This window comes from Solanum pennellii, chromosome 1, assembly GCF_001406875.1.
Source record: "Solanum pennellii chromosome 1, SPENNV200".
Taxonomy (NCBI): Eukaryota; Viridiplantae; Streptophyta; class Magnoliopsida; order Solanales; family Solanaceae; genus Solanum; species Solanum pennellii.
In genome coordinates, this window is record NC_028637.1 from 87930908 (window position 1) to 87956878 (window position 25971).

Sequence of the window (25971 nt, forward strand, 5' to 3'; positions counted from 1 at the left end):
GGGGGGGGGGGGGGGGTAAAAGAAGTATTTGCTACAAAGATATATGTAAAGTCAGCAATCCACGGTAACACAGAATCCTTATGTCGTCATTGCTCTGGCAGTCTTCGCTGAGCTAAATACGCTGCTGAATGAATAGTGATAAAGTTAGATAATGTATCTAAAATAGAAAAACAAAAAAGCAACACGATTCACGGATTTGAACAGTTAACCAATCCCTTGCTTTGCATAGCTCTGTTACTTTAAGTGACCATGTGGTTAGAAATTGACAATCTGAACCATGAGTTTTTAGGGAGAAATACCCCATGAACTGTAACGACTAATGACTGCTTCAGTGAAAAGGTTATGATGATTTACCTGAGCAGAACATAGGGACTTCATGAGTTCAATCAACATATTGTTTCCTGCTGCTTCACTAACTTGAATGAGGAGAAACTCTGAAACTGATTATGCCTAAAGGGAGGATATGAGTATTCAAGTGACAACTCCAAACAGTATACTTTCTTGGAGAAAATAAATTGTCAACTCCAGAATCAAGATCCTCAGAACTAGGTTGAAACTGTCCTGAACCAGGAGTGACAACTTCAATTTTTCCTACTATCACTTGGCAAATCAATATATGTCTTAGTCCATCTTTGTCTTGAATAGCAGTTTGGAGACAATCAAGAGGGTAATCGTAAGCAGAAAACTGAACTCCATGACGGTAACTTGATCGAATAAAGCCATTCGTAATTATGTCAACAATTTCTTCCTTGGAAGCTCCATACCAACCAATCTTCAGAATAGGATTATCATTGCATTTTTTCGCCATGGCCTCTGAAAGTAGATTGAAAGATTGCAACTTTGTTTCGTAAACAAAACTGGAACGTTTCACATGAATAGCCTCAACTTGGATTGATGATGCTAGTGCACCCAAACCAGATATAAACTTGGCTATGGTAGGTTTAAGTTTCACATTATCTAGATGAACTTGTTTCAAGACATTACCAAATAACTGATCTCCTTGACTTTTACTGCCAGAAACCCCAACCATTGGATCTGGAGTTGTTGGACTTTGTACCTCCTTTTTGTTACAAGGGTTCGTGCTTGAGCTCGCAAGTTCAGCTGGATCTTCAAGTCTGCGCCTTTTTGAGTTTAGCCTGATGGAAACCATGGTTAATTCTGGTGAAAAAAGGGTAAAATTATTACAGAAGGACAATTTCCAACGACAAATATATAAGAGCTAAATCTGCTCTAGAGGTTAATTGGACAAAAAGGAAAACAATCCACTAGGGAACAGACACCAGTTAACAATACGCATTGCAAAAACAATCCACTAGCGAACAAGATGATGTAGAAGGCCTGTATAGGACTAGACACTCTTCTCCCATAGGCATTCGAATCATCTCAATTGTAATAAAGATATCATTTAGCTATTTCCTGAAGCAGTTAAGGGGTCTACAATGCTTTGTGTTTTCCCTTCATATCAGCTGTAACACCTTTTGGAGAACAATAAAATGCACTATTTTTGCTTAAAAAAATTTGACTCGATATTACTATGAAGAAAATTGAAATTACACAGCAATATTTCTTGACATGTTTATTTAAGATTCTATCGGAGAAAAGGAAATTCGCCCATATTACTGTATTCACCAGGAGAAACAGTTAATTGTTCTTGAAATAATGAAATTATATCTTAACATGTGTGCACAGTTCATTCCCATTACTTTTCTTCTTCTTCTTTACAAAGAATCGAACAAAACAACTTAAGCAAAATTCAAAAACGTTAAGTCCCTTCTTCATATCAATATCCACATTTCTTTAATGTCAATCCTTCAAAACAGACTAAGCTCCCACCACATCAAGTTAACGAATAAAATAAACTACTGAAACATGATATCAAAGAATCATACATGATGCAATTTGGTTAAATTTTCATAATTTCTTCGAAATTCTCAGTCTTTACAAAAACAACATTGGTTTTGCAGAGTGAAGAAAGAAGAATGAGAAAGAGAACAGACGAAACCTGGCAATCGTCCGATTTAATTTCACCGCCGGTGAGAGAATGGCAATCGTCCGATTTAATTTCACCGCCGGTGAGAGAAGGGTCGCCGTGGACGGCGGGAATCTACAAAATTACAGAATCGGAGGGTTTTGCGTTACAGAGAAAGTAGGGATTTTGAAAATTGGGGGCAAATCTTTTCACCGAAACGGTCATATATTAAATGGCGGGAAGGATTACTGAAAATTGGCTGCAAATGAGTTTATTTTTAATTATTTAGTTCAAAGTTATTTAATCCACCAGAATATTGCTCATTTTTATTCTTCAGTTGAAACAGTAATTTTAACAATAAAATAAAAGCAATGTCTAAAAATAATCCTGTAATATACTGTTGGATTTATTAAATAAGGTCTGAATCAAATCGATCACGAAAAACATCACAATACCAGTTAAATCACTATCTTTCTATTCATCAATGCATGTACAAAAATACTGTTCTAACTTGTAAAAAAAAAATATATCTCTGTTTTTCTTTCTCATTGTGCTATAGCCTCCTTTGCTTCACTCTGTGTGACCTTGGATAAATCATCAAGATCACGAGTTTGTAGACTCATAACCACGTTGTGACAGCGGCCACATAGCAAAGGATGCTCAGTAAAAGAACCTACTTGAGGTGAATAATTCCAGCATCTGTCACATTTCGAGCCATTTGCACGAGATACACCAACCCAGATCTTGTCCCCTTCTTCCATGAGGTATTCTCCAGTGTACTGAACATCTTTAATCCTTTCATCTTGCAAGGAGTTGAGAATCTCCACCTGAAAAATATCGCAAGAATGTACTCAAAAACAACTAATTATGCGCTCAAAGAAGATATTTCTGTTATGGAGGCCTAGAATACCTAAACAGAGGCAGTATTCACGTTTTAAGACTACTACCACACGTGTCTAACGAAATTCAGCTGAAAAGATGACCAATATTTGTTGCAAGTGTGACTAGGTTTTCAAGAGGATCCAATTTAGTTTGTTTCAGTCTCAAGTGAGCTCGGCAACAACATAGCGAGAACACTAAAAAGAGGGAAGGCTGGTACTCATAAAAGACATGTAACAGACACATTTATACCAGACCTATAGAACCTTGAGCAAGAGTCCTAACTATACAAAATTAAAATGAATACTGCAGTATACCTGAGATGTTATGAATATGCGATGTAAAGCATCTGCCTCATTTGTAGGTTCGCACATGTTGTTTAGTCTCTCAGCCAGTCTTTCATTAGAACAATGGAGATACACCTTGGCCTCTAAACTGGAACCAATCAATTTTCCACTTCGAGCTACTTCTAATGCTTTGTTAACTTCCGTCCTAAGCTGGTCATAGTTGTTCAAATTGTCATCATCAGAAAATGATTGATAAAAGTATCCAGAAGATAGTGACAATTCAATAGAAAGCAAATAGGCTCTGTTTGGCAGCATGAATGAAACCACGAATAGTTTAAATTATTAAACAAAATCAAATCTGATATCATGGACAATCATTTGCTCCCTCATTATTAAAGATACCAATCTGCACTGTACTTGTATGGCATCATAGATAAACAGATATCAGCCCCCTTTGAGCTTACTTAAGCAACTAGTCGCCAGATATAGTAGGCCAAACTTAAGTTTAACCAACTGGTAACAAATTAAAGTATTGGGCCAAACTATGTGGATTAGCTGGCTCAGATGTACAGTTACCTCAAGAATTTTCCCCCAAAAGTCAACTTCTTCCTCTGGAAAGGAAAGGTATTCTGCATCTAGTTCAGGCCATCTTGACTCAAAAACAAATTTAGCAACATGCCCATCTTCAGCAGTATACTGAAAAGGAAGATGCTGCCACATATCCTCAGCCAAATGGGGTAAGATGGGAGCAATTATCCTTCCTATTGAAAGCAAATGGGCTTCAAGGACTGTTTGACAACTCCTCCTTGTAAAACTTGCACTCCCCCTGAAAATAACAAAAACAAAGTTTATTAGGTAAGGTAAAATTCATCAAAAAGGTACCAAGAAAGTACTCAAAGCATATAAACTACAGCACAGTTGTATCTGTTACAATCTCAAAACTTCTATAAAATCCATGTACTGAACTAAATCTTCTACCAGATACCCTACATCAAAAGTACACATAGAAGACTCTATTTTTATGTTTTAAGAATAGCTAAATGATTCTTCTGATTCTCAAAGTATCTCCTAATTCTTTCCAACCAAATGTTCCAAAAGATGCAGAGAGGTATGCTTTTCTAGATTTGTGTTAGTTATTTCCTGATTTCTGATTCTGTCAACAAACTAGTAGGCCTTTCACATTCTTTGGCATCATTTGTTGCACACCACTCATATTCAGGAACAGATCCCATAACTGCTTTGTATGATTGCAATGCGAAAACAGATGATCTGCAGATTCCTGAGAATTTTCACAGGAAACACATCTACTGCACAATGTAATTCCTCTTTTCTGCAACATATCTTGACTTAAGCATGCATTTCTAACTGCAACTCAACCAATTTACACTAGCATCTGACTAAGCTTTCAATACAAGCTGTTAATGAGTTCATGTAACGAGCAGAAAGCTGGATTCAAAGCTCTTGGCCTACAATTTTTTATTTAAGGAAAGTCAACAGCAGCAGAAGCCTCAATGTAAAGGAAGAGCAATGTACGCAATCCCCCACACAAAGTCAATTTTCAGAAGATCTTTCCAAACTCATATACACCCGACATGATACATGTACCGAAATGATGACACTGAGTCAAGAATTGAGGTCTGTAAATACTAACTTCCCTAAGAGAAGTAGCTGGGATCTCAAGTTTGATGGTTGATGCAAAGACTCTTAGTAAACATGTTTATACCATCAAACTGCAGTTCTCAAGAAATGAACACACCTTAAAACATACAAAATCTCAGTAGAGCTACATAAGATAAAACTGATACCTACTAAGACATTCTACAGAAGTGATCGATTGTCAACCAAGTTAGCATGCCACATCTAATTGAGTCAAAACCTACCAGGGAAAGATATAGTGGAACAACAAGATCCTCTTTCTTTTTCTGTAGCCGATAATCTAAAAATTAGGCTTCCAGAAACTTTTGAATGTGGACATGAAGTTAATACAATATTTAAGGAGCAAACAGCCCAAACTAACTGTCCTCCATATATACACAAAAGTGCAAGAGGAGACATTGATATATTTCTTAGTAGTCCATAAAATGTGCTTTATTGTATTTTGATGAACTGTTCAAGGTTCAGGGAAATTCGAATTATGGTCATTTATTTGATAGAAAAAAAGAATTAAAGTCGCAAGCCTACCAACAAAACAAACAGGATAGTTCATTAAATGAGACAGTAATCTATTTAACCGAGATATCAGCAGCAGGAATTCTTGCAAGCTTTGGCCACTGTGATAAAAGGGTAAATTTGGCGATGTTCAGTTTAAGGGAAAGTGACACTACTCCAACATTTGACAGTTCCATCCGAATGAAAATAAAGCAAACAAACTGATTTAAATTTCAAGGAATAGGTTGGTCCACCACACCAGCAACCCAAAATCCAACCCTTCCCCAATTCCCTGCTTCTCGTCCCTAGTCGGTTAGTCCTGGATCCAATTCCAGTCGACCGAGATTACCCATTATTGAGATTAACGTCTAATTAACAAACAGATGCACAATATGAAGGAAGATGTGAAGGAACCAGATCCTTATTCCATGGTTCTTGCATGCTATGAAAAACTGCATCTATGTTAAGATCTTGTATTGAGATATCTTTGGAAAATATATGCAAAGTATATCTTTTTATATATTTCCTGTACTATTCATATAAGAATATGTAAGATATTCACAGGAACTTCATGGTGTTTGAATTGGAAAAGAATTCCACATGGAGATATTTTTGAAAAGTCGCATCTTAAAAAACCCTTTTGGATGTAGAATCGGAGTTGTTTATGATTTCCTTAATTCCCAGGATCTTTTTCTTTCTTTTTTTGAAGACCGTGATGTCGAGGCCAGCTTTCGCGCACCACGACTAATTCCACGGATACCTGTGACCTCCTACCAGCAATAGATACCAGGTAATTCTGTCCACCAAGGCTACAACAAATGGAAAAAATCACCTAGTGGTTTTTTGTCTCCGCTGAGTTCTGAACCTGAGACTTCAAGATTCACAACCACTTCATTGACCACTAGGTCACACCCTTGGATGCTCCTTAATTCCCAGGATCTTCGAGATATATGGTTTCTTTGTTTATGTGCTTACTAACAAGAAGACTATATATCCTATACTTGCTGCAGGAAACCATGCATTCATGCATTAAGAGAAAAAAAGAAAAAGTCGTAAAGCTTTCAAGCAATGAGCTGTTCCTGGAAGATCTGAAGACTATCTAAGAGTGAACACTCCGGTCCTTCTGTAGTCTTTCAATGAGTCCAGTCCTAATTCAATTGTACTAGGCTTGTCAAGTTGTAATCATCTTCTTTTAAGCAGTATTACTAGGTTGTTGATGTTCTAGGGAATAGTTCCCAAGCCCAAACCACTGGGAACTATTGGGCCACCCCCAACTTCACGATTTGGGTAACTTATCTCGATCACCTTTACTGTAGTTTCTCGCCTTCCTTCCTAAGTGCGAAGCTAGAGTTCTAGCTACGGTTGCGGCAGAATCTAGTAGCTTTGGCCAAAATCCTGTAATTGTGCTAAGAAATCCACTTAATACGTATATATGATTTATCCAGAACCCAGTAAGCAGCCATTTCTAGAACTCAGAACCCATAAACACAAAAGTATGGATCTGCCCCTACTCTTTCCCTCTGCAGCTTCCGCCTTTTGGGATCCCATTATCTCCACTCTGATGATCTTTGACGAGCCAATGATAATCTCGTAGCAGCAGTAGATCTCATTTCGTATAACTTTTTCTGATTATTTTTCTTCTTTCCAAAATATTGTATGAAAATTACCTATATACAGCTCATTTTGATGGCATTTAAATGGGTTTAATAGATAAAGAGCCAAAAAGCAACTTCTGGTTAAATCAAGTGTACAAACCAAATTGCAGGTTTAACATAGGCCATCATCAGAAGAACCTTATACAAGAGGGGCCAAAACTGAAAAACGAACCCTTAATAATTACAATATTTAAAGCTCTTTTAATATGGTAGCATTATGTCTTGCTTTGTTTTATATTCTTTTGTTATTTTTATAAAAAAATCCAGCACTTGAAACATTAGACAAGCTTGGAAGAGAACAAAAGGTGAGATTATGTAGAGATGCAACATGAATTACCCAACATAAAGCCGATCCTTAGCGACATCAAGATAGAAGTTTGAGAGGTCAACTATCACAAACCGCTGAATCACCTGCACGGACAATAAAAATAATAACATAAAAATGGATGTCAGCCATTAAAAGGATGAAAGTAGTAAATAAGTATCAAAACAGCTGTGACCATCAGCTGGTAATTAAATTCATTTCGACAAAGATTGCCATAATATTGACAAGAAACAATGCTACATTTTTTAAAGACCGTAATCATTTATCTGACAAAGATAGCATTTTACTGGAGTAATATGTCAAATCTTTTGTAGGATCCGTGTTATCTTCTTGCCATAATATTAACAGAAATTGCTACTGTGTCTTTACTTCAGTCTATTCTGGCCTCTCTCTCTCTCTCTCTCTCTCACACACACACACACACACTGCAGCAGCAGCAGCCACTTAATAGCAGCCAAACCTCCTCCCACGTTTTTACACTAGGCCTCGACATTGCTAACTACATTTCCAACAAAAAGAATTTGCCTCTTTTGTACCTATTCTCAGCTAAAGACCTGACATGACGAGCTTCTTCGCTGTGCTGGAATAGAACAAACTAGGTAACAATGAAGATGACATTCCTTAAGTGTATCATGGAGCTTTTCTTCCAGAAATCCCTCTCAATCTAACCTCATAATTTCAAGCCAGGCCATTAGGTTACATTCCATTGGAAATATTCAAGCTATTCTGTTTCAGCAGTGATCCAACATAGCACTAGATAAGAATCAATCAATTCCCTCCCTGTTTTGCAGAAATATCCACCAGTAATGCTATTGGCAAACCAAAACTAACCCTAACAAGTTGATGGTTTTTCATCTAGCGCTTATAGAGATACACATCCACTAGTGGTGGAATTTAATACCAGTCTGCATCTGGTGGATCATTTGGACAAAACAAACATAAGTTTTTTTAAGATAATGCTAACCGTTTCATAAAAATTAAGTTTATTTTATAATTTCATTTTACTTTTGGTGTAGAAACAATTGTACATGAGGATGAAGATCCTGCATCTGGTGGATCATTTGGACAAAAATAAACATAAGGTGTTTGAAGATAGTGTTAACTCTTTCATAAAGATTTAAGTTTAGTTTATAAATTTGTTTTACTTTTGGTGTGGAAAGGAATTGTAAATGAGGATGAATAACCGTTAGGATTCATGGAATCCTTACATGATTTTAGGTTTTTTTTTTTCTTTTTGCTCTACTTGTACATATTTGTCAGCATATCTTGGAGTTGTGCACTATCAATAAGATCATTACTTTTCTCAACAACAAAAAAGGCAACCCTGTAGGCCTGTACACAAAGTGTGCCGCATTCACGCAGGGTTCAGGGAAAAATCACACCCCAAGGGAGTTTGGTGTGGGTAGCCTACATGATCTATAGGTCACTCAGAGACAACTTTACTATTGCTCCAAGGCTCGTCTCCCCTTTTCCTTACTTTCTCAAAAAAAGTAAAGGAAATGCTCCTTCGCTGAAAAAAAATCATTGTATTCAACAAAATCAGTGTCATATGTTCCTTGTCATCAATCTTAAGGACCATCGATATTGACCTACTTTTTCTTTTTTTTTTTTATGACAAGGAAAACCCGCACCCGCTATTCTTTGGGTGCACATGAGAAAAACTCCTATGCAATAGCTCGCAAACCACATAGTAGAGGTAACCCGCACTAAGCACTAGGTGCGACCAGCTCAACTCAGAAGGGAAACCCCTTGCTTTCGCTAGCAAGGGGTTTCAAACTTGAGACCTCCAACATGGACGTCCCAAGCCCAAACCACTGGGCCACCCCGAAGGGTCCTACTTTTTCTTTTGTATTACCTTTTTCATCTGTTGAACAAATATTTTCTTCCATACTTCTTCTGCTAAGCCTTGATCATTTTCCCAAAATATCCTCCATGCAGCCAGAACTCTTCAACTATCTTTTGTGCTCCACACTACAAAGTACAACTGCAGCGAGCTGACAGCCTCTAGAGAACTTCAGACTTTAGACTCTGAATTTTTGGGCAGGATCTTGACTTCGATGTCTGATTGGTGGCTGAAATGGTTCTTTCTTTTTTGGGGGGAACTGACATGGCTTGTATCCTTGAATAAAGAATCTCAGTTAAGTTTCTAGTTTCTTCAGACTTCACATAATATCAAGTTTGCTTTTTCTTAACCATCATATAACTATCAAGTAAAACTAGAACAAGTAGGAAAACTTCAGCGTTTAACCTTCTGAAACTTTGGCAGAGTTGGTGATGAAAGACTTGACTTTTACTGTGACTGGTGATAGAAATGGTGTTTACATCGTTAAACATCACTGCTAAAGTTCCACATCTACCTAAACAATTAGTTCACATTGACACACAGATACGACACAACTAATCTGCTAGTTGCAGCCATATTCTCATCTGATAATGCACTGAGAGTGACGCACATAGTTTAAACCATGACTCAGACCCTCCCACACTTGCACATAACAGAAACTGTTAAGCTCCTCCTTCTCTTCAAAATATACACTCTTACTATCTTCAAGCAAACAAGTTCCTTTTTCCATGTAACCAAAAATTAAGAGTCATCACATTTCAGGAACTTGAAACATCAACTTGGCTTTTAAAGAAACAATACCTGAAATATTTTGAAAAACTGATAACTATCATAGCTCTCTCTAATGTTGTTCACAACATTAGCAAGCTGGAATAATGCATGCTGATCAATCATCGGAAGATCACTATACGGGACTGTATAATCAGCCTGCAGAAAGAAAATTTCAAATAACATCAACTTCGAAAACTACCATGTTAAGTTGAACATCTAATTCAAGATAATTAACAAAATCATTAACTTTAACAAGTAAAAGTTCTACTCAGTTCAAGAGTCGAGCATAAGAGGGATCTATGACACAGATTTCAAATGCTCTAGGTGTTTTTTTTTTTTTTTGTGTGTGTGTGAGAGAGAGAGAGAGAGCTTAGCAAAAAAAGAAGATGCTGCTGCAAGTATAATCAGAATATGTGCGGAAACACTTTCATTTGGAAATGGCCTCAATTGAGACTGTGTAACCTACTTTCCAATCATGGAGATTTGCTAGAAGGAATCGGAGTGTTCCTCGCAATTTCCGGTATATGTCAGACATTTGACGAAGGACTTGAGGTCCAATTAGCATGTCGCCAGTATAGTCTACACTTGAAACCCAAAGCCTTAAGACATCAGCACTATATGGAGGGTTTTCCTGTCAAAGGAAAAGTAGAGATGTCATTTCTTGTCAAGAACATGTTGATTTGCACAAAAATTGCTGCAAAATTGGCAACATACCTTTTGGTTTTTCCCTCCCTCAATCACCATCCTTGGATCAACAACATTTCCCAAAGATTTGCTCATTTTCAACCCCCTCTCATCCAGTACAAATCCATGTGTAATAACACCGTGATAAGGGGCCTGGCCTGCAATTATGACATGCAATGAGGATCTTATTATAGGGTAACACGTCGAAGAACCAAAACCTAAAAATAATGAAATCGGTAATAACTGTCATGTACTAAGATCCCGTGTTTAAGTATTTTGACATTTGCTTCTTTTGCATCATCTGTCAATGTCTCCAATTTCCAAGAGTTTCTCCAAATCCTTTAGCTTCTTTCAGAATATAACTTACCACTGTTTCTTAAGGAGAACAAGATGGTACACTATAGGTCTAATGGATGACGTTCACAGAGTGGGGCAAGAGAGAGAGAAACCTATAGCAATAATAGCAGAGAGTAGAGAATATAGTCATAGTTTCAAATGTAGAAATTAAAGATCCATAAAGACAAAAGAGGTTAAGGGGATCACCAATTCCCCTGGACATTCAAACATAACCCTGTTCTTTTCCTACTTCTCATAGCTGAGCTTGATAATTTCCATGGGCGAAAAAAGAGACTAATAAAAGATTCTCTAAAGCTTCTTAACTAATACTATAAAGGATCAAGAACAGGACTTTAAATGCCCCTTACCTTTTGTAGCAATACTTGTTAATAAGGAACTCTGGAACCAACCACGATGCTGATCTGTCCCCTCGAGATACAAATCTGCAGGGTAATTAAGGCTTTCTCTTTTGTCCAGCACCGCAGCCCACGAGGAACCTGTGTAAACAGAGGTTAACTTATAATCCTACTGCTAAAGAAAAATTACATTAGGAACTAAACATGAAATATAGTTAGACAACTAAACCTGAACTTTGACTGACAGAGGTTTAATTTCTTTCCAAGAACTTTGTGGTGGTAATCAAGTCCACTTGACTTAGCCTGACACTCAGTTGGGTTCTTTCAGGACTTCGAATTATATCAAGTGACAAACAACAATAAAGGAACACATGGATTTGGGTCAATCCCCACAACCCTTTTAAACATCAATGAAACAACAGAGAAGCAATTCAAAGAGTTGCAGATTTTCTTATGGTCATAAATGATTTCAATGGAACTACCAATGCACCTGACAGACCAGTGTGGAAACTTCACAGCAACCCTTAAAAGTTTCTTCTTTCATGTGGTTAGTCTGCAGGAATGCTTGTTTGACTCATGAAGTACTACAAAGAAGAGGTAGACAGATTTGCTCAAGATGCTTTATGTGTGACCAGGATGCTGAAATAAATAGCCATCTATTTCTACATTGTAAAAAAGCTGCAAATCTGTGGAACATGTTCTTGTGTATACTTGGAGTGAGTTGGGTGGTTCCGAAAACTTCTAGAAGTATGGACTGACTGGAAAGAGATTGGAAGAAGAGAGTCAGAAGAGGACTGGTGGGAATTAATCCCTGCAAGCATCTGGTGGACATTGTGGAAGGAAAGGAATGCAAGAGGCTTTGAAAAAAAAGCAACAACATTCAAAAAATCAGAATGAATTGCCTTAGTCTTCTATATTTTAGGTGTAAACAGGATATGGTGGGGCATATAGAAGTTGATTTTATTGGGAAATTGTAAAGCTCCATAGACTAGTTCTTATGGCCTTCTGTTTTTTACCCTATGGGATGTAAGTGCTCACTCTTATCATTGCTTGGATGACGGAATTTTGCGAATACACAGTTACTTGTTCCTCAAAAAAAGTGGGTCTGGGGAGAGAAGGAAAAGACAACAATAATAGAGAAGACAGACAAAAAGGAAAAAAGACAGAGAGAAGGATGGAAGAAAAGGGCAGTGTAATCCGACAAGTGGGTCGGGGGAGGATGATGTGTATGCAGCCCTACCCCTACCTTGTGAAGGTAGAGAGGTTGTTTCCTATAGACCTTTGCATCAAGTAAAGCATATCAAGATCAACAAGAGAAGGAAATAAAATAGTGAAGAAACCATATAGAAATAATGGAGAAAAGGACAGTAGCAACTACAAACAGTATAATAACTGAAGCAGAGGAATAACAGGTAAAAAAAAAAGAGAATAATACGGTAGCAGGAGAGTACTAATAATAACAGTGATAAGGAAAACTAGACAACGCCCGACTACCTACTGACCTTCTACCCTAATCCTCGACTTCCATATCCTCCTATCTAGTATTGATGAATAGATGAGGTTGCTTTCCAAATACAACAAGAAATGAAGTAGAAACTAATAGATGATCAGATTTTAATAATGGTGCCATAAAGTTCCAAACAATCAATTATCAACATTTATCCCCACAAAAGAAATTGTTTGAGCTAGTACAACAGGCAGAGTACTGAAAGAAGCTATATCACCTGAGTCAAACCAGACATCCATCGTATCAGTCCCTTTTTCATAGTTTGATGCTTTATCGCGATATTTCTCAGGAAGTAATTCCTCCACTGCCATGTACCACCATGCATCACTTCCTTTTTGGGAAATTATAGCTGCAAAAGCATGATTCGGTGTGAGGTTAACATTAGAATATTCTAAATACAAACTAAACATTTTAATATATAATACTCCCTCTGTTTCAATTTATTTGCCTGGTTTTGACTTGGCACTCATTCGGAAATGCCAAATACTATGAAAGATTTGATGTTCAGATTGAAGAGCAGGAGAAGGAAGAGAAAATGAAGGGCTGGAATGTGATTCTACTTGCTTTAATGTGGATATTTTAAAGAGAAAGAAATGAGAGAGCTTTTGAAGGTGTAGAGTCGAGTATCTTTCGACTATAGAGTAGTCTCCGTTCCTTTATTTTCTTTTGGTATGAACAGAAAGTTCCTAGTTGTATAGATGATTGGGTGGAGTTTATAGAGAATCATATCCTTTTGTAGATTCGTTACCTTTTGGTATACCCTTTGTATAGTCCAGCTTGGCCACATTTTATGAATGAAATACATTTACTTGATCAGAGAAATTATCATGCCCCAATAAAAATCCAGCGTAACAGAGAAGTACAGGAAATCACAAGATGAGGGATTTACATTTGATATGATCGATAGTCTCTTCATTCATCAGTGGCTCTTTTGATTCAACGTGGTAAAAAACTGGAATGGGGACTCCCCATGTCCTTTGGCGTGATATACACCAATCAGAGCGGCCAGATGTCATAGCAGAAATACGGTTTACTGCCTGGACAGAATCATATTATACAGTTACAAAGTAGTAGAGGACCAGCTGCTATCTTTAGAAAATCTGAGAGCCGAAGAAGTATAACAAATACCTGAGATGGAATCCATGTTACTTGGTTGATTGCATCCATTGCAGCATCACGAAATCCTTCCACTGATGCAAACCATTGTTCAGTAGCCCTGAATATAGTGGGCTTCTTTGTTCTCCAGTCATAAGGATATTTGTGTTCTGCACAACATTTATTTATTAGAAGAAAAAAACAAGGATTAGATTCAGAAATCATATCAACAATATTTTAATAAATCACACGAGACTTATAGGTTGCAGACATCCGGAATAGGCACTGAAAAAAACACTTACTGTATGGCTCTACCATGACCAATGACAGGTGTTCATCCAAGTAATCAATAACAGCAACATTGCCATTGCCAAGCACATCAAGCTCCCTAAATAGTCCAGCTTCTTCTGTAAATTTCCCATCATCGTCAACAGGGGAAACTAAAGGCAAACCGTATTTCAAGCCGGTTACATAATCTTCTTGTCCATGACCAGGTGCGGTATGAACTAATCCAGTTCCTGACTCTGTTGTAATGTAATCACCACCAACGACAACGGGGCATTCCCGGCTATCTATAGGATGGGTGTACCTGAGAAAAGACGGATGTAAGTTTCTGAAGTAATAAACAATTCCTCTCTAGTAACCAGTGTGAGAAACTCATTGACAACAGTAATTTTTTTTTTTGATAACCAACTCGTGCAGAACAGTATTGACAACTTCATCATGAACTATCGGACCACATGGTTTATACATAAGGTCCATCCTTTAGCATGGACTTTCGACAGAATATACTCATGAAAAATAACGGAAATATACCATTTGAAAAAAAAATCTAAACAATGATGTTCGGGCCAGCTTGCGTGCACCTCGATTATTCCTCCGGGTACCTGCTACCTCCCACCAGCATAGGTACCGGTTAACCCCACCAAAGCGTAGGCAAATGGAAACAAATCACTTAGTGTTTTTTTGCATCAGCTGAGCTGAGATATGAACCTGAAACCTCATGGTTATTCTCCCAGCTCATTGACCACTAGGCCACGCCTTAGGGTGCTACCATTTGAATTGTATTTGGCAGCATAAAATAATAAGTTGGGACAACCAAGCTTACAAGATCAACACGTCACCTGCAATTTTCAAGATCTGAACCCAGTACTGTTTTCTTCAAGGTAAGCTTCAAACCCCATTTTGATTCTAATGTTGATACAAGGTCCAGAGCTACAATAAGATGTAGGCTTTTATCGCCCTTCATGAAATTTCCAAACCTCTTCTTTCCATCACCAGAAGATGTAGAACCGTCTACAGAGGCTGAGGAAACTTCAACAACGGCATATTGAAGCTTATTATTTACCGCTACAGCTGCAAACCCCCACATATATTATTAGACAATAGTTGTACCCCAATATATGAAAAGAAATGGAAAAAATGAATTTCCATACCACGACTTGATGAACCTTAACTATAGAAAAGCCAAGTAAAACTTCACATGATAAAAGACTAGCAGCACTTATATTTTGTTGAGAGAATGGACTACGCTAAATAAAATTAAATTTTAAAGCAAAACAAGAACTTCACTTGAAAAGGAAAATATATTTAGCATGCCAAACTATAGTGCAACCTCGCAAACCCGAAATGCTTCCAAATTCTGAAATTTGAGAACAAATCAAACATTGGTTACTTAAGCCTTTCACAGACACAACTTTTTCTAATTCATATATTTACTTCTCCCAAAAAGGCAGGAAAAAGGATGCAACATAAAAATGGACACTGAAACACACACTAACCCGATTCAGCAAAAGATACTCCTCCAAGAACCAGATTCCTTAAAATTAAAGCAATAACAGAAATAATAAGTGAAAAGCTCAGTCTCACTAAGCAATGGATATAAACTCAGTTGTGAAGAAACGCACCTTGGGTCTAGCTCAACCCAATAGCTAGATCACAAGGAGAGAATTGCATAAGACAATATAAGAAGACCATAACCCATTTCCTCAGTGAAAGTAGAACTTAACACCCCCTGTACGTCTAGACAACTGGAGTGTGGATAACATAACACGAATACCCAAAAATGAAAAGCACAACAGGGATCGATAGGTTTGCAAGGATACCATGTCAAAAATGGACCTTGGGCCTAACTCAACCCCAAGAGCTAGCTCATGAGAGAACCGCATCAGCACTATCTGGTGTCTGGGTGTTTTTATATACTCAATTCATAAATTGGTGATGTCGTGCAGTGCCAAATAATGCACACTTATCTAAACTATTTTTCCCAGATCATAGTTAACCATTTCGTGTTTTTATGTCACTTCACAACAGTGACAAATACAATATCTTGAACATAGAACTACCACTGTCCAGCAGGAAATATTTTACTTGAAGCCTTAGTTCCACTATGTCTTATGCTAGATGAAACGTGCCAGCTAATAACATTCGAAGCATAACACCTTTTGTAAGTTGGACTAGTTAAAGAAAAGGGGGGAAAGTTCAAACTGTGATGATTTCGCAAAACACCTTACCAGCATTAGCTGGTATTGTCCAAGGAGTTGTTGTCCAAATTGCCAAGCATAGATTGGGCAAGAATTCTTTCAATGAGTCACATGAAGCTGGTACACCAACTAGTCTGAAAATAGCATACATGCTTTTTGACACATGCTCCTCATTATACTGCATATAAACTTCATTAATGTTAGAGAGAACCATGTATAGACACACAAACAAAATATATACATACACAAAAATACATATGAAGAGACATATTCATATAACTATATGAATAGCAGGTCAAAGTAACCATGTTCAGACTTCAGCCTTTCCAGTAAATTACTTATGATATAACATATTTCAAATAAAAAAAAAGGAGAGAGAAGAGACATTAACCAGACCAAATTTCTTCTAGTAAAAATAAAATGGGAAATACAACAATGATATGACCCAGACTGTACTATTACCCAGACAACTTACAAGGTTTCACCCTCATCTGCCAAAAATTAACAGAATTCACTGCCTTGTCAATTATTCATGTTCTAACAACCTCCCAGGTCAAACCAAGAGTCGCATAGAAAGTAGGTGTCTTCGAGAAAAAACAACAATTTTAACATGTTCAGCCTTTCCAGTAAATTACTTATGATATAACATATTTCAAATCAAAAAAAAAAAAGAGAGAGAGAGAAGAGAAATTTACCAGACCAAATTTCTTCTAGTAAAAATAAAATGGGAAATACAACAATGATATGACCCAGACTGTACCATTACCCAGACAATTTACAAGGTTTCACCCTCATCTGCCAAAAATTAGCAGAATTCACTGCCTTGACAATTTTTTCAAGTTCTACCAACCTCCCTGGTCAAACAAAGAGTCACATAGAAAGTAGGTTTCTTCGAGAAAAAACAACAATTGACAAGTTCCAATACCTCTAGTTCAGCCTCTGCAAGTGCAGTTCGAGATGAGGGACTCCAATGAACTGGTTTCCTGCCTCTGTATATAAAACCTTGAATAGCCATCTGGCCAAATACTTCAATCTAGTAGAGAAGCATCAAGCAGGAAAAAAGAGCTTTCTAAAAATGGCTTGAATAATTATTGTCAATATAAAAAGAAAAATATGCAATTTAATTCTCAAAGAGAAAGCACTAGTGCTAGCCTACATAACAAGGAAAGAAATAGAGAAGGCACACAAAACATATAGTGCAAAAGCAAACCAGAAAATCTTGACCAATCATAAGAGCAGAGCTATGTGAGATTCAGCTAAACACATAGAAGGGGCTATAAGAATTGCAGTAACCATACCTGTGCAGCTTCATATTCTGGGTGAAGAGTTAGATAGTGCTGATCCCAGTCAGCCCATACTCCATAGCGCTGCAAGCATCTCAGGACCATAGATGTTAGCATTAGGAATAAAGCAGAATAACAAGAAAGGAGGAATAGAAGGTCAATGATGAAAGAATACAGAACAGGAAGTAGCAAAATATAAACAACCTTAAATGATGCCATCTGACTCTGCACAGTTGATTTTGCAAATTTGGCTGCCTTGTTTCTCAATTTTAGAGGTGTAAGCTCCTTTCTAGCATCATCGTCTAGTGACTGTAACACTGAAGTTAAAATAAGCTGTCATGCCACCAAAATACAAATTAGGGGGCAAGACGAAAGAGAGAATCATATGAGTATATCTTCTTTTTTTTACAAGGAGAAAGCATACGAGTATGTTCTAAAATTTTGGTACCCTTATTCCAAATTTTTTATCCATAATCCAGATATTTCAGCATGAATTAAAACAATCTTCTTTTTTTTAAGGTACAGCATGAATGAAGACACACAGAATAAGAAGTTATATTTTCCCAAAGCAGAGTCTTGCCAAATAGTTAAGGTATAAGATGGAGTAGCATGAGAATGCCAGCTTGCTAATCATAAGGAACTGATAAAGCATGTGAAAGAAAAGAACTTAGGCAATGGTGTTTCCACAGAGACTCTTCACTACTCCCTGTTATACCTTCTAAGCAAAAGGATCAGACTTTATTGAGGAGAAGCTTGTGGCACACTTTCTAATCAGGAACCAAGGAAAAAATAATCAATTGGGTTCAAGGGAAACAGTGGATGTTATCTCATAGTTGTACTTTGGACTACAAGCTCTCAAACAATTAATAGCTCTTCATTTCTTACATCTCAAAGAAACATGGAAATTGTCTCAGAGATTGGTGGTTTTGATCAGGAAAAAGACAACCAGAAGTACACAGGATCTATAATTTTGAGAAATACCGGTGTACCTAAGTCAAGGAATCAAAAAAAGAGTAGGCAAAGGACAACAAAAGTCAATCAAAGAATTGTAATCGACCCTAAGTAAAGCTCTATGTAAAAGCATGGGCAACCATCTGGCATCTGCAACTTCGATTTGTAATTGGTTCACAATTTTTGGAAATTCAGACAAGGTATTTTGCATCAGAAATGCTTTAGCAACAACTAATATCTGCTCCTTGAATATATTGAAGTAGCCCAGAGGCAAAGTACTTCACCAAATTGGTAATCTTTAAGGATAAAGCCAACTTCCATAAGCACATTCTCAGTAACTGTTGGTTAGGTCTGCTAACATAGATTAGACTCATATTTAACTATCTAGTGTTAAGCACAGGAATATTAAACAAACTTAACTGAAGCTGCACAAGAAATGATGTTTACCTTTTAATTCAATTGGTAAGCCATGGCAATCCCAACCTGGAACATACTGAACTCTAAAGTTTTGAAGAAGCTGACAAAACAGAAGGACTAATGAGATATGAAAAAATATCTAATAGACAGATATGAAATACACGCAGGGGTGACACCGTGACAGCCCGTTAATTCTAAAGAAAGCATTTCAAGTTTGACATAGTTAGTAAAATACAACATAAGTTGTGGGCACCAGAAATGCCTGGAAGGTAGCCTATGAGAATCAATTGTTAACTCATAATAGTGTTCACTTGACTGATGAGTCCATATAACAAAATTTAGGCATCAGAGATAACTGTAACACCCCGTATCCAAAACAGACCAAAAATCAGCTTTTCAGAAATCTGCAGATGCAATCGAGGGTTACCATCGACGGACCATAGACTGACCCACGGCCCGTGCTGCACATCCGTCGATTGTGACTGAAAACTCCCCCAAAAACTCAGCCCAAAAAATTTGACCAAGTGTCGAACGACGGAGGGACCTACATTCCGTAGGTCAGACTACGGTCCGTAGTCTGTGTCCGTCGATCAACACCCCATTTACCCACTCGCTTACAAGAACCACGATTGACCAGCACAGTCCGTAGATGGACCCACGGACCGTAGGTATGACCGTGGGTGGAAATTAGCAGACAGTTAGGGGGAAATTGCAGTTGGGTCAACTTCAAATGATCATAACTCTTAGCACAAAATGAATTAGGTGTCCCATGACATACCAAAAGATAGATAATTGAATAAGCTTTCCATAGCCACCGACCTTGCTAAAATCAGACATCCGAGTAAAAAGTTATGCCCGTTTTAGTAAAGGTCTATCGAACAGACCCCAACCTACGGACCCAAACGACGGGCAGTCGATTGAACGACAGACCGTCTGTCCAGGTCATTGTTTGGTCCGACAGCAATTAACTCAGGGGTCTTTTGGTCTTTTTCCACTTCGTTTAAACCCTAAGATACGTCGTTTTGACCCTAAATCATCATATTTTAGTTAGTTTAAGCCTAGAAACATAACAAGAACTTACCTAAGTCAAATTCATTAAATCAAAACTTAGAAAACTAGAAGCAAGAAAGGAGAAAAAGGTCAAGAATCCTAGTTCAAGAACGCAGCAAGGTTCCAGCAGTTCTAGCCCCGAAATCTAAATATTTCTCCATGGATTTCATCACCCGGTATGTGGGATTTCACTAGTGGGTTCCTTTCACCCATTAGATCCCTAGTTTTCAGTCAGATTATTGATTCTCATATCATGATTAAACCTAGGGTTTCTAGAACTTCAACAGAACTTCATGAATTAATTAGTTATATGTTCCAAATCAAATTTTCATGTTATTACTCAGGTTATTGCATGAATTTCAGAACCCTAGCTATGTATTTCTTTAGTTCTTGAGTTACATATTTCAATTACTTCAGATATACATGCCTTAGTTATTAATGCATAATTATCAGATTAATTATTGCACTCTCAGTTTGCATGTTCAGTTTTGAGCTATCCAGTATTTACAGAAATTCAGTCATAATGTCTTAATCACTTTAATTCATTGGGAGTAGCATAATACCAAGTTGGACTAGGGTTTAGCGTACCCAAATAGTCCCAGAACTACAAGCCAAGTAGGCTGTAAGTCCCCTTTGTGGGCGTCAGTTTAGTAATCATGCCAGCATGCCTTTATACCTCTGGCAGGGTATATTGGGTCCTCTCAATGGGGCATATACATCGGACTCTACATTTAGCTCATGTGGTTTCATTATCGGTTATTAGTAGCTCCCTCAGTTCAGTCAAGACTCTATTGCATTGACCATTTATCAGTATATTCAGTATTCAGTTTCAGCATGTTATAAATTGGTCATTGCATTCAGTTATCTCAGCATTCAGTATATCATGTTCAGATTTCTATACTTGCTTTTGTACTTGTTCAGTTATGTTTTATTTCAGCTTCACTCTATCGTACATGCTTAGTACCTTCAAGTACTGACGCATACGTGCGCTACATCTTCTCGTGATGTAAGTTCAGGTTCTCAGCATCCAGATCGCGCTTAGATCGATTCTCGATCTCCAGTTCAGCAGATTTAGTGGTGAGTCCTCATTCTCCGAGGACGATAGTCATGAGTTTCTTTTCAGTGTTTAGTCCTTTAGTTTCAGTTTTTTCTAGACTTAGATGGGGTCTGTCCCAGCATTTCTAGTCGAGGCTATTTTCAGACATAGTTAGTTCAGCTTAGTATTGAGTTAATAACTTCCTTGTATTAAACTCATCAGTATTACAAATATCTCAGTTATAGATTATGGGTATTCCCAATCTTTTCATTTTAAATTATGATTTAGCTTCCGCATCAGTTTATATTCTTTAGTATGCTCATGATCATGCCAGCAGGGTTAGCTTGGGATCACTTGTGGTCCTAGGTCCCGTGTCCGCGTCTCGGGGGTAGCTCGGGGTGTGACAATAACACTAAACATCAACTAAACTGAATAATACTACAGCTATCTTAGCACTTTGAAATGTTAAAATTATGAAGCAGACTCATGTAAAGCCTTAAAACCTTTCTTTTTCTTATTTTTTTGTCCACTACAACTCTTATCTAAAGATTCATAGGTAGTAACCTGCTTGTTTCATATGCTTAAGCTAGCCAACATGGATGCAAAACAATCGGTTTATCCAAATCTAGTTGATAACAGCAGACAATCTTACCTAAGATTCACGGATATTAACCTGCTTGTTTCATGAGCTTAGGCTAGCCAACATAAGCAGGTGATATTATACTACATCTCAAACTATGTAGGCAAATCATATAATGATTACCAAGTGAGAACTGAGAAGTAAAAGAAATCTTTTGACAAATTATCTTACAACAGCAACAACTATAGAAATTAGATAAAGCACAACTAGTCTTCATTTATGTTCCACTCTGTAACATAAAGAAGGATTTATCTTTCTCTACCATCTTTGTTTGTTTGCCCACCTGATGAGGGGTGAAAATGCAGTGAGTCGCATTGTGAGCTACGTACACACAGGTTTGTTTTGGCTCAACTTGCTACGTTCGTTTCAGGGTCCAGTAAGGAAGTGACCGAGGTTGATCTCTCTCCAATACCCATTTTTTTAGCTTACAAGAGCCTGATTCTTTTTCACTTCCGCTGCTTCACTTAAGAAGATGTAGGCATTATATCACACAAATCCTAAATGCTCTTCCCTTGCCCTTGCCCTTGCCCTTTTCCCTCTTCTTTGCAGCTATGTAACATTTTTTATAAGGCAAATTGTTATTTCATTGATGTTGGGAAATTCCCGTATACAAGCATTATACCAAGAAGTACAAGACCTACCAAAAAACGAGGTTCTCTACAAAAGTCACCCAATCATCTATAGAAACAGGGACCTCATGGGTACACCTAAAAAGTGATTAAATTCCTACTAGTATGATGATACAAACAAAGTTTTTGTCTAAAATTCTTTTGATTGTACACACGTAGAATGTTGGGTTTGCTATCAGTCATTCTGTACTTGATCAAGAAAATAAAGAATGAAAAGCATCATTGAGTTAAAGTTTTCATTATATTTGTTACGTTGAAGAAGCTTTTGTGGTTAGTGGTTACTTAAGATATTTTAAATTGATAAGGGCCAGTTTGGCCATGCAATTCGGGCTTCAAATTTGAAGTTTTGATTTGAAATTTGTTTTTATTTATGACATTTGAACAAATTTTCAATTACAATTTAAGATTTTGATTATCCCAAATTCACCTAAAAGGAAAAATTTTAGTTCCAAGTTTTTTATTTCAATTCCGTAAAACTTGACCCATAAGTGTATGCAAAAAAAAAAGTCCATAATTTAAAATTTTGCAACAAAAAAAAAAATCAATGCTCAACATTAAAAGATTGCCATACTATGAGGATGATTATATTAAAGAATAGCTAGTTACTACTATTGTTTATTTATTGTACCAATGAATCTTTGTATAATTATGTATATCTGAAAGTTTGTAATAGCATGTATTCTCAAGCATTATTTATAAAAGGAACATGGTTGTAGGTGATTTGTTAATGCAGCACCTTAACATATTTAGATACCAAATGAGCTATGGTTTGCTCATTTGGTTATATTGTATAAGAGTTGGGAGGTTTTGATAGTTTTCACAAGCTGTGGGGTTTTGCATGTGCAAACAAAATTTCAACTTCAAATCAATCTCTACCCAAATCAATGATTTCAAATCATGATTTCCAGTTCATGTCCAAACACCTACTTATAAAGTATGTTTCATCTGATAGTGCAGAAGATTCACCTTTTATCTGTCCCAAGAACTACACAATTACATTTTTATAAAGCCTCAATGAAGGACTAATGCTTACCAAGTATGGTGAAAAGAACAGAATTAACTTTATGATGAGGGGTTTCACTATCACAAAATGATTTAATTCAACAGAGAATTTCCACGGATAAAACTCAAAGTATCTCAACAGGGCTCATTACCAGTAAAATGTTCCACGTTATCAGATCAAGACTTGAAAGCGAGTAACCCACAGGCTCAACGCTCTCAACAAATTACCTATAATCAAACATGGCAAATCAAATATGATCTACCCGAATGGTCAAAGCAGTGACTGTTCATAACTTGGTACCTAAATCCAAATGTGCCAATCAAGAATGTACTCATAAGCACACAACAAGTTGAAGTATTATCACTGCTTAAAAGCTACCCACCCAAGAAAACCACGAATGTGTTTCTACTTAGTTCAATGCACCTACAGCAAAAAGAACTACAAAAGGGTGAGCTTACATACCAACCTTATAACGATTAATAATGTCCTTCAAAATTTTATTCAGAGCATGTCCCATGTGTAAGTCACCATTTGCATAAGGAGGTCCATCATGCAGAACGAAAGTGCCCTATCAAGAAACTCTAAGCATTAGCCAAAAGCAATTATCATTTGTAAAGACGCTTAATTCAGTCTTCAAGCACTCACCCCATTGTTCCTCTCAACAACTCTTTTAAAAACCTGGTTGTCATCCCATATTTTCTGAAGTTCAGGTTCCCTAACTGTGGAATTTGCTCGCAAGCCAAAGGCAGTTTTTGGAAGATCAACTGTGTCCTTGTATTTCCCATCATCCTGCTTAGCCCCTGGACAGTGGACAATATCAAGCAGGCCAGTCAGTTTACAACGCTGCATCTTGTCAGCAACAACCGAAGTGACTAGTAACTAACTATAGCCTACGTTAATTTTGTATTCAGAAAACCATATTGTCCAGCAAAGTCAAGTCACATTCCCTACCTTCAGACCTCTTCTTGGCCGCCATTACTGGTCCACGAGACCTCCTCTTCCCAGAGAGACAAGAATCATCATTGGAGTAGGTAGAGTAGCGGGTCATGTTCATAAGAGAGAAAACTCTAGCAGAAGAGCTACTCCTTAAATTTAACAGGCTAACTGAAGTGGTTTCCCTTAGGGATGAGCAACTCTTTAATGACCAAAGCTGAGCAAATATAAAAGATTCTACATCAGCCACATGAAGTGTAAATGAATATGCCACAACATTCAAAGAAATGAACCACTATATAAGTAGGTGTAAGCAAAGAATATAAAGCTGCTCAACTATGAAGTATAAAAGAGTGGCATTTCATCAAGCATCTGGCATGCCAACATTAATCATAGGAAAAATGAGTGAAGCAACAACACTTAAGCAGATACACAAAATAAAGCAACGACAATTGGTCCTATTCCTTCTGGGAAGGAAAGTTACTTCCAACAAATGTATGATCACATTAAGAATAAGTAAAGAACAGAATAATAGCTCATTTACAAAGGTTAGCACCTAATCAAGCAGCCGGCATTCCAACAATATTCAAGACTCTTTACAAAAAAAATATGAGTAAAGGCAACAATCCATTATGCATATATACACAATAAATTGACACCCCAATTGGTACTTAATCCCTTCCGGCGACAAAGTTACAATTAACCAAATAAAAATTGAATCTTGACGGCATAAAGCTGTCATTTTTTTCTATAGTCAACTAAAATGACATTCATAAGGTTCATATTAATAAGAACTTTAGGAAAAGCAATGAAACCCATCAAAATGGCAACTTTTATTTAACAAGAGAACTCATAAAAAAGAACCTTATATGAAGAGGTTTGCATTGCCATTTTGGCTCTAGCTAGGGCAAAGACAACTGAATTCGAAGCAGTGATGCGTTTAGGAAAAAAAGTGGCTTCCATTCATTTGAAAGTTTGAAGCTTTCTTCTTCTGCTGCTTTGACTACAGAAGAGGGAAAAACAAGCTGCGTCTCTGCTTTGTGGATAACTGAACTAGGCAACGAGCTGCTATGCGCCGTGTCTTGGCGTTTGCGATTTTAGCCCCTTTATTTTTCCCATAATTGTATTTTGTGTCTTTGCTCTTGTGATTTTGTTGAAAAGAATTGCACTTTCAACCCTTCTAATTTGTTATAAAAAAAGTCCATGTCAACACTGGTTTAAATATATGTTATTTTTTGGCTTAATTCATCGGTGGCCACCTAAAGTTCGCACAAATTTTCACTTAGACATCTTAACTAAGCTTTGTTTATTCTAGACACTTCATGTCATGCCTAGTTGTGTCAATTTAACACCTTTTGCTAACATGACATACTGAGTGAGATACACTACAGCGCGTGAAAAACTTATATAATCCATTTTTATTTTTTTTCGTCCTTTTTCCCATTTTTAAGCATCATCTTCCAAAACTTAAACTCCTTCCATGGAAAAGTAGATTTTATCTTTCATGGTGTTGTAGTATTAGGCCTCATTTGTTTGCACTTAATGGAGGTCTGAATCTTATCATTCAGATTCATCCCATTAAGTGTATTTAGTTTTTAGGTCTGAATCTAAATCATTCAGATTTAGCCCATTAAGTTCATGTTTTTAAAAACCTCTTAAAGGGTTTGAAGAGGTTTGAATGAATCAGATTA

At 37.1% G+C, this 25971-nt stretch overlaps 2 protein-coding genes across 3 annotated transcripts; both read right to left on the minus strand.

Annotated features, from left to right (window-relative positions):
• Positions 1-14: 14 nt before the first annotated feature.
• Positions 15-2273, minus strand: LOC107032211 (probable inactive poly [ADP-ribose] polymerase SRO3). Of its 2 annotated transcripts, XM_027914202.1 has the most exons (3): positions 2003-2273; positions 355-1158; positions 15-121 (listed from the first exon to the last, which is right to left on the minus strand). In XM_027914202.1, exon 2 carries the CDS (start codon positions 1148-1150, stop codon positions 413-415), a length of 738 nt encoding a protein of 245 aa, XP_027770003.1. In that variant the 5' UTR covers positions 1151-1158; positions 2003-2273; the 3' UTR covers positions 15-121; positions 355-412. The 2 variants fall into 2 exon arrangements, with proteins under 2 accessions (XP_027770003.1, XP_027770005.1); XM_027914204.1 differs by lacking the exon at positions 2003-2273 and having other exon boundaries at positions 355-1256.
• Positions 2274-2343: 70 nt separating this feature from the next.
• Positions 2344-25243, minus strand: LOC107002359 (isoleucine--tRNA ligase, chloroplastic/mitochondrial). Its single transcript, XM_015200344.2, has 22 exons — positions 25145-25243; positions 24299-24497; positions 23993-24147; positions 23814-23915; positions 19020-19089; positions 17826-17938; positions 17637-17705; positions 17264-17371; positions 16369-16516; positions 14980-15211; positions 14158-14444; positions 13889-14025; positions 13650-13797; positions 12978-13109; positions 11266-11394; positions 10592-10719; positions 10344-10508; positions 9908-10033; positions 7276-7349; positions 3712-3961; positions 3166-3345; positions 2344-2796 (listed from the first exon to the last, which is right to left on the minus strand). The coding sequence occupies exons 1-22, from the start codon at positions 25241-25243 to the stop codon at positions 2515-2517; spliced, it is 3333 nt and encodes a 1110-aa protein (XP_015055830.1). The 3' UTR covers positions 2344-2514.
• Positions 25244-25971: the final 728 nt, after the last annotated feature.

What these genes read in the sequence shown, in the direction of transcription:
- LOC107032211 (XM_027914202.1), bottom strand. Translation starts at nt 1,150, where the DNA reads ATGGTTTCCATCAGGCTAAACTCAAAAAGGCGCAGACTTGAAGATCCA.
- LOC107002359 (XM_015200344.2), bottom strand. Translation starts at nt 25,243, where the DNA reads ATGGAAGCCACTTTTTTTCCTAAACGCATCACTGCTTCGAATTCAGTT. An exon ending in TTGCAGAGGCTGAACTAGAG is followed by an intron (nt 16,517 to 17,263) that starts GTATTGGAACTT and finishes GTTTATATGCAG; the next exon opens with TATAATGAGGAGCATGTGTC. An exon ending in GACAATACCAGCTAATGCTG is followed by an intron (nt 15,212 to 16,368) that starts GTAAGGTGTTTT and finishes GGGGGTTTGCAG; the next exon opens with CTGTAGCGGTAAATAATAAG.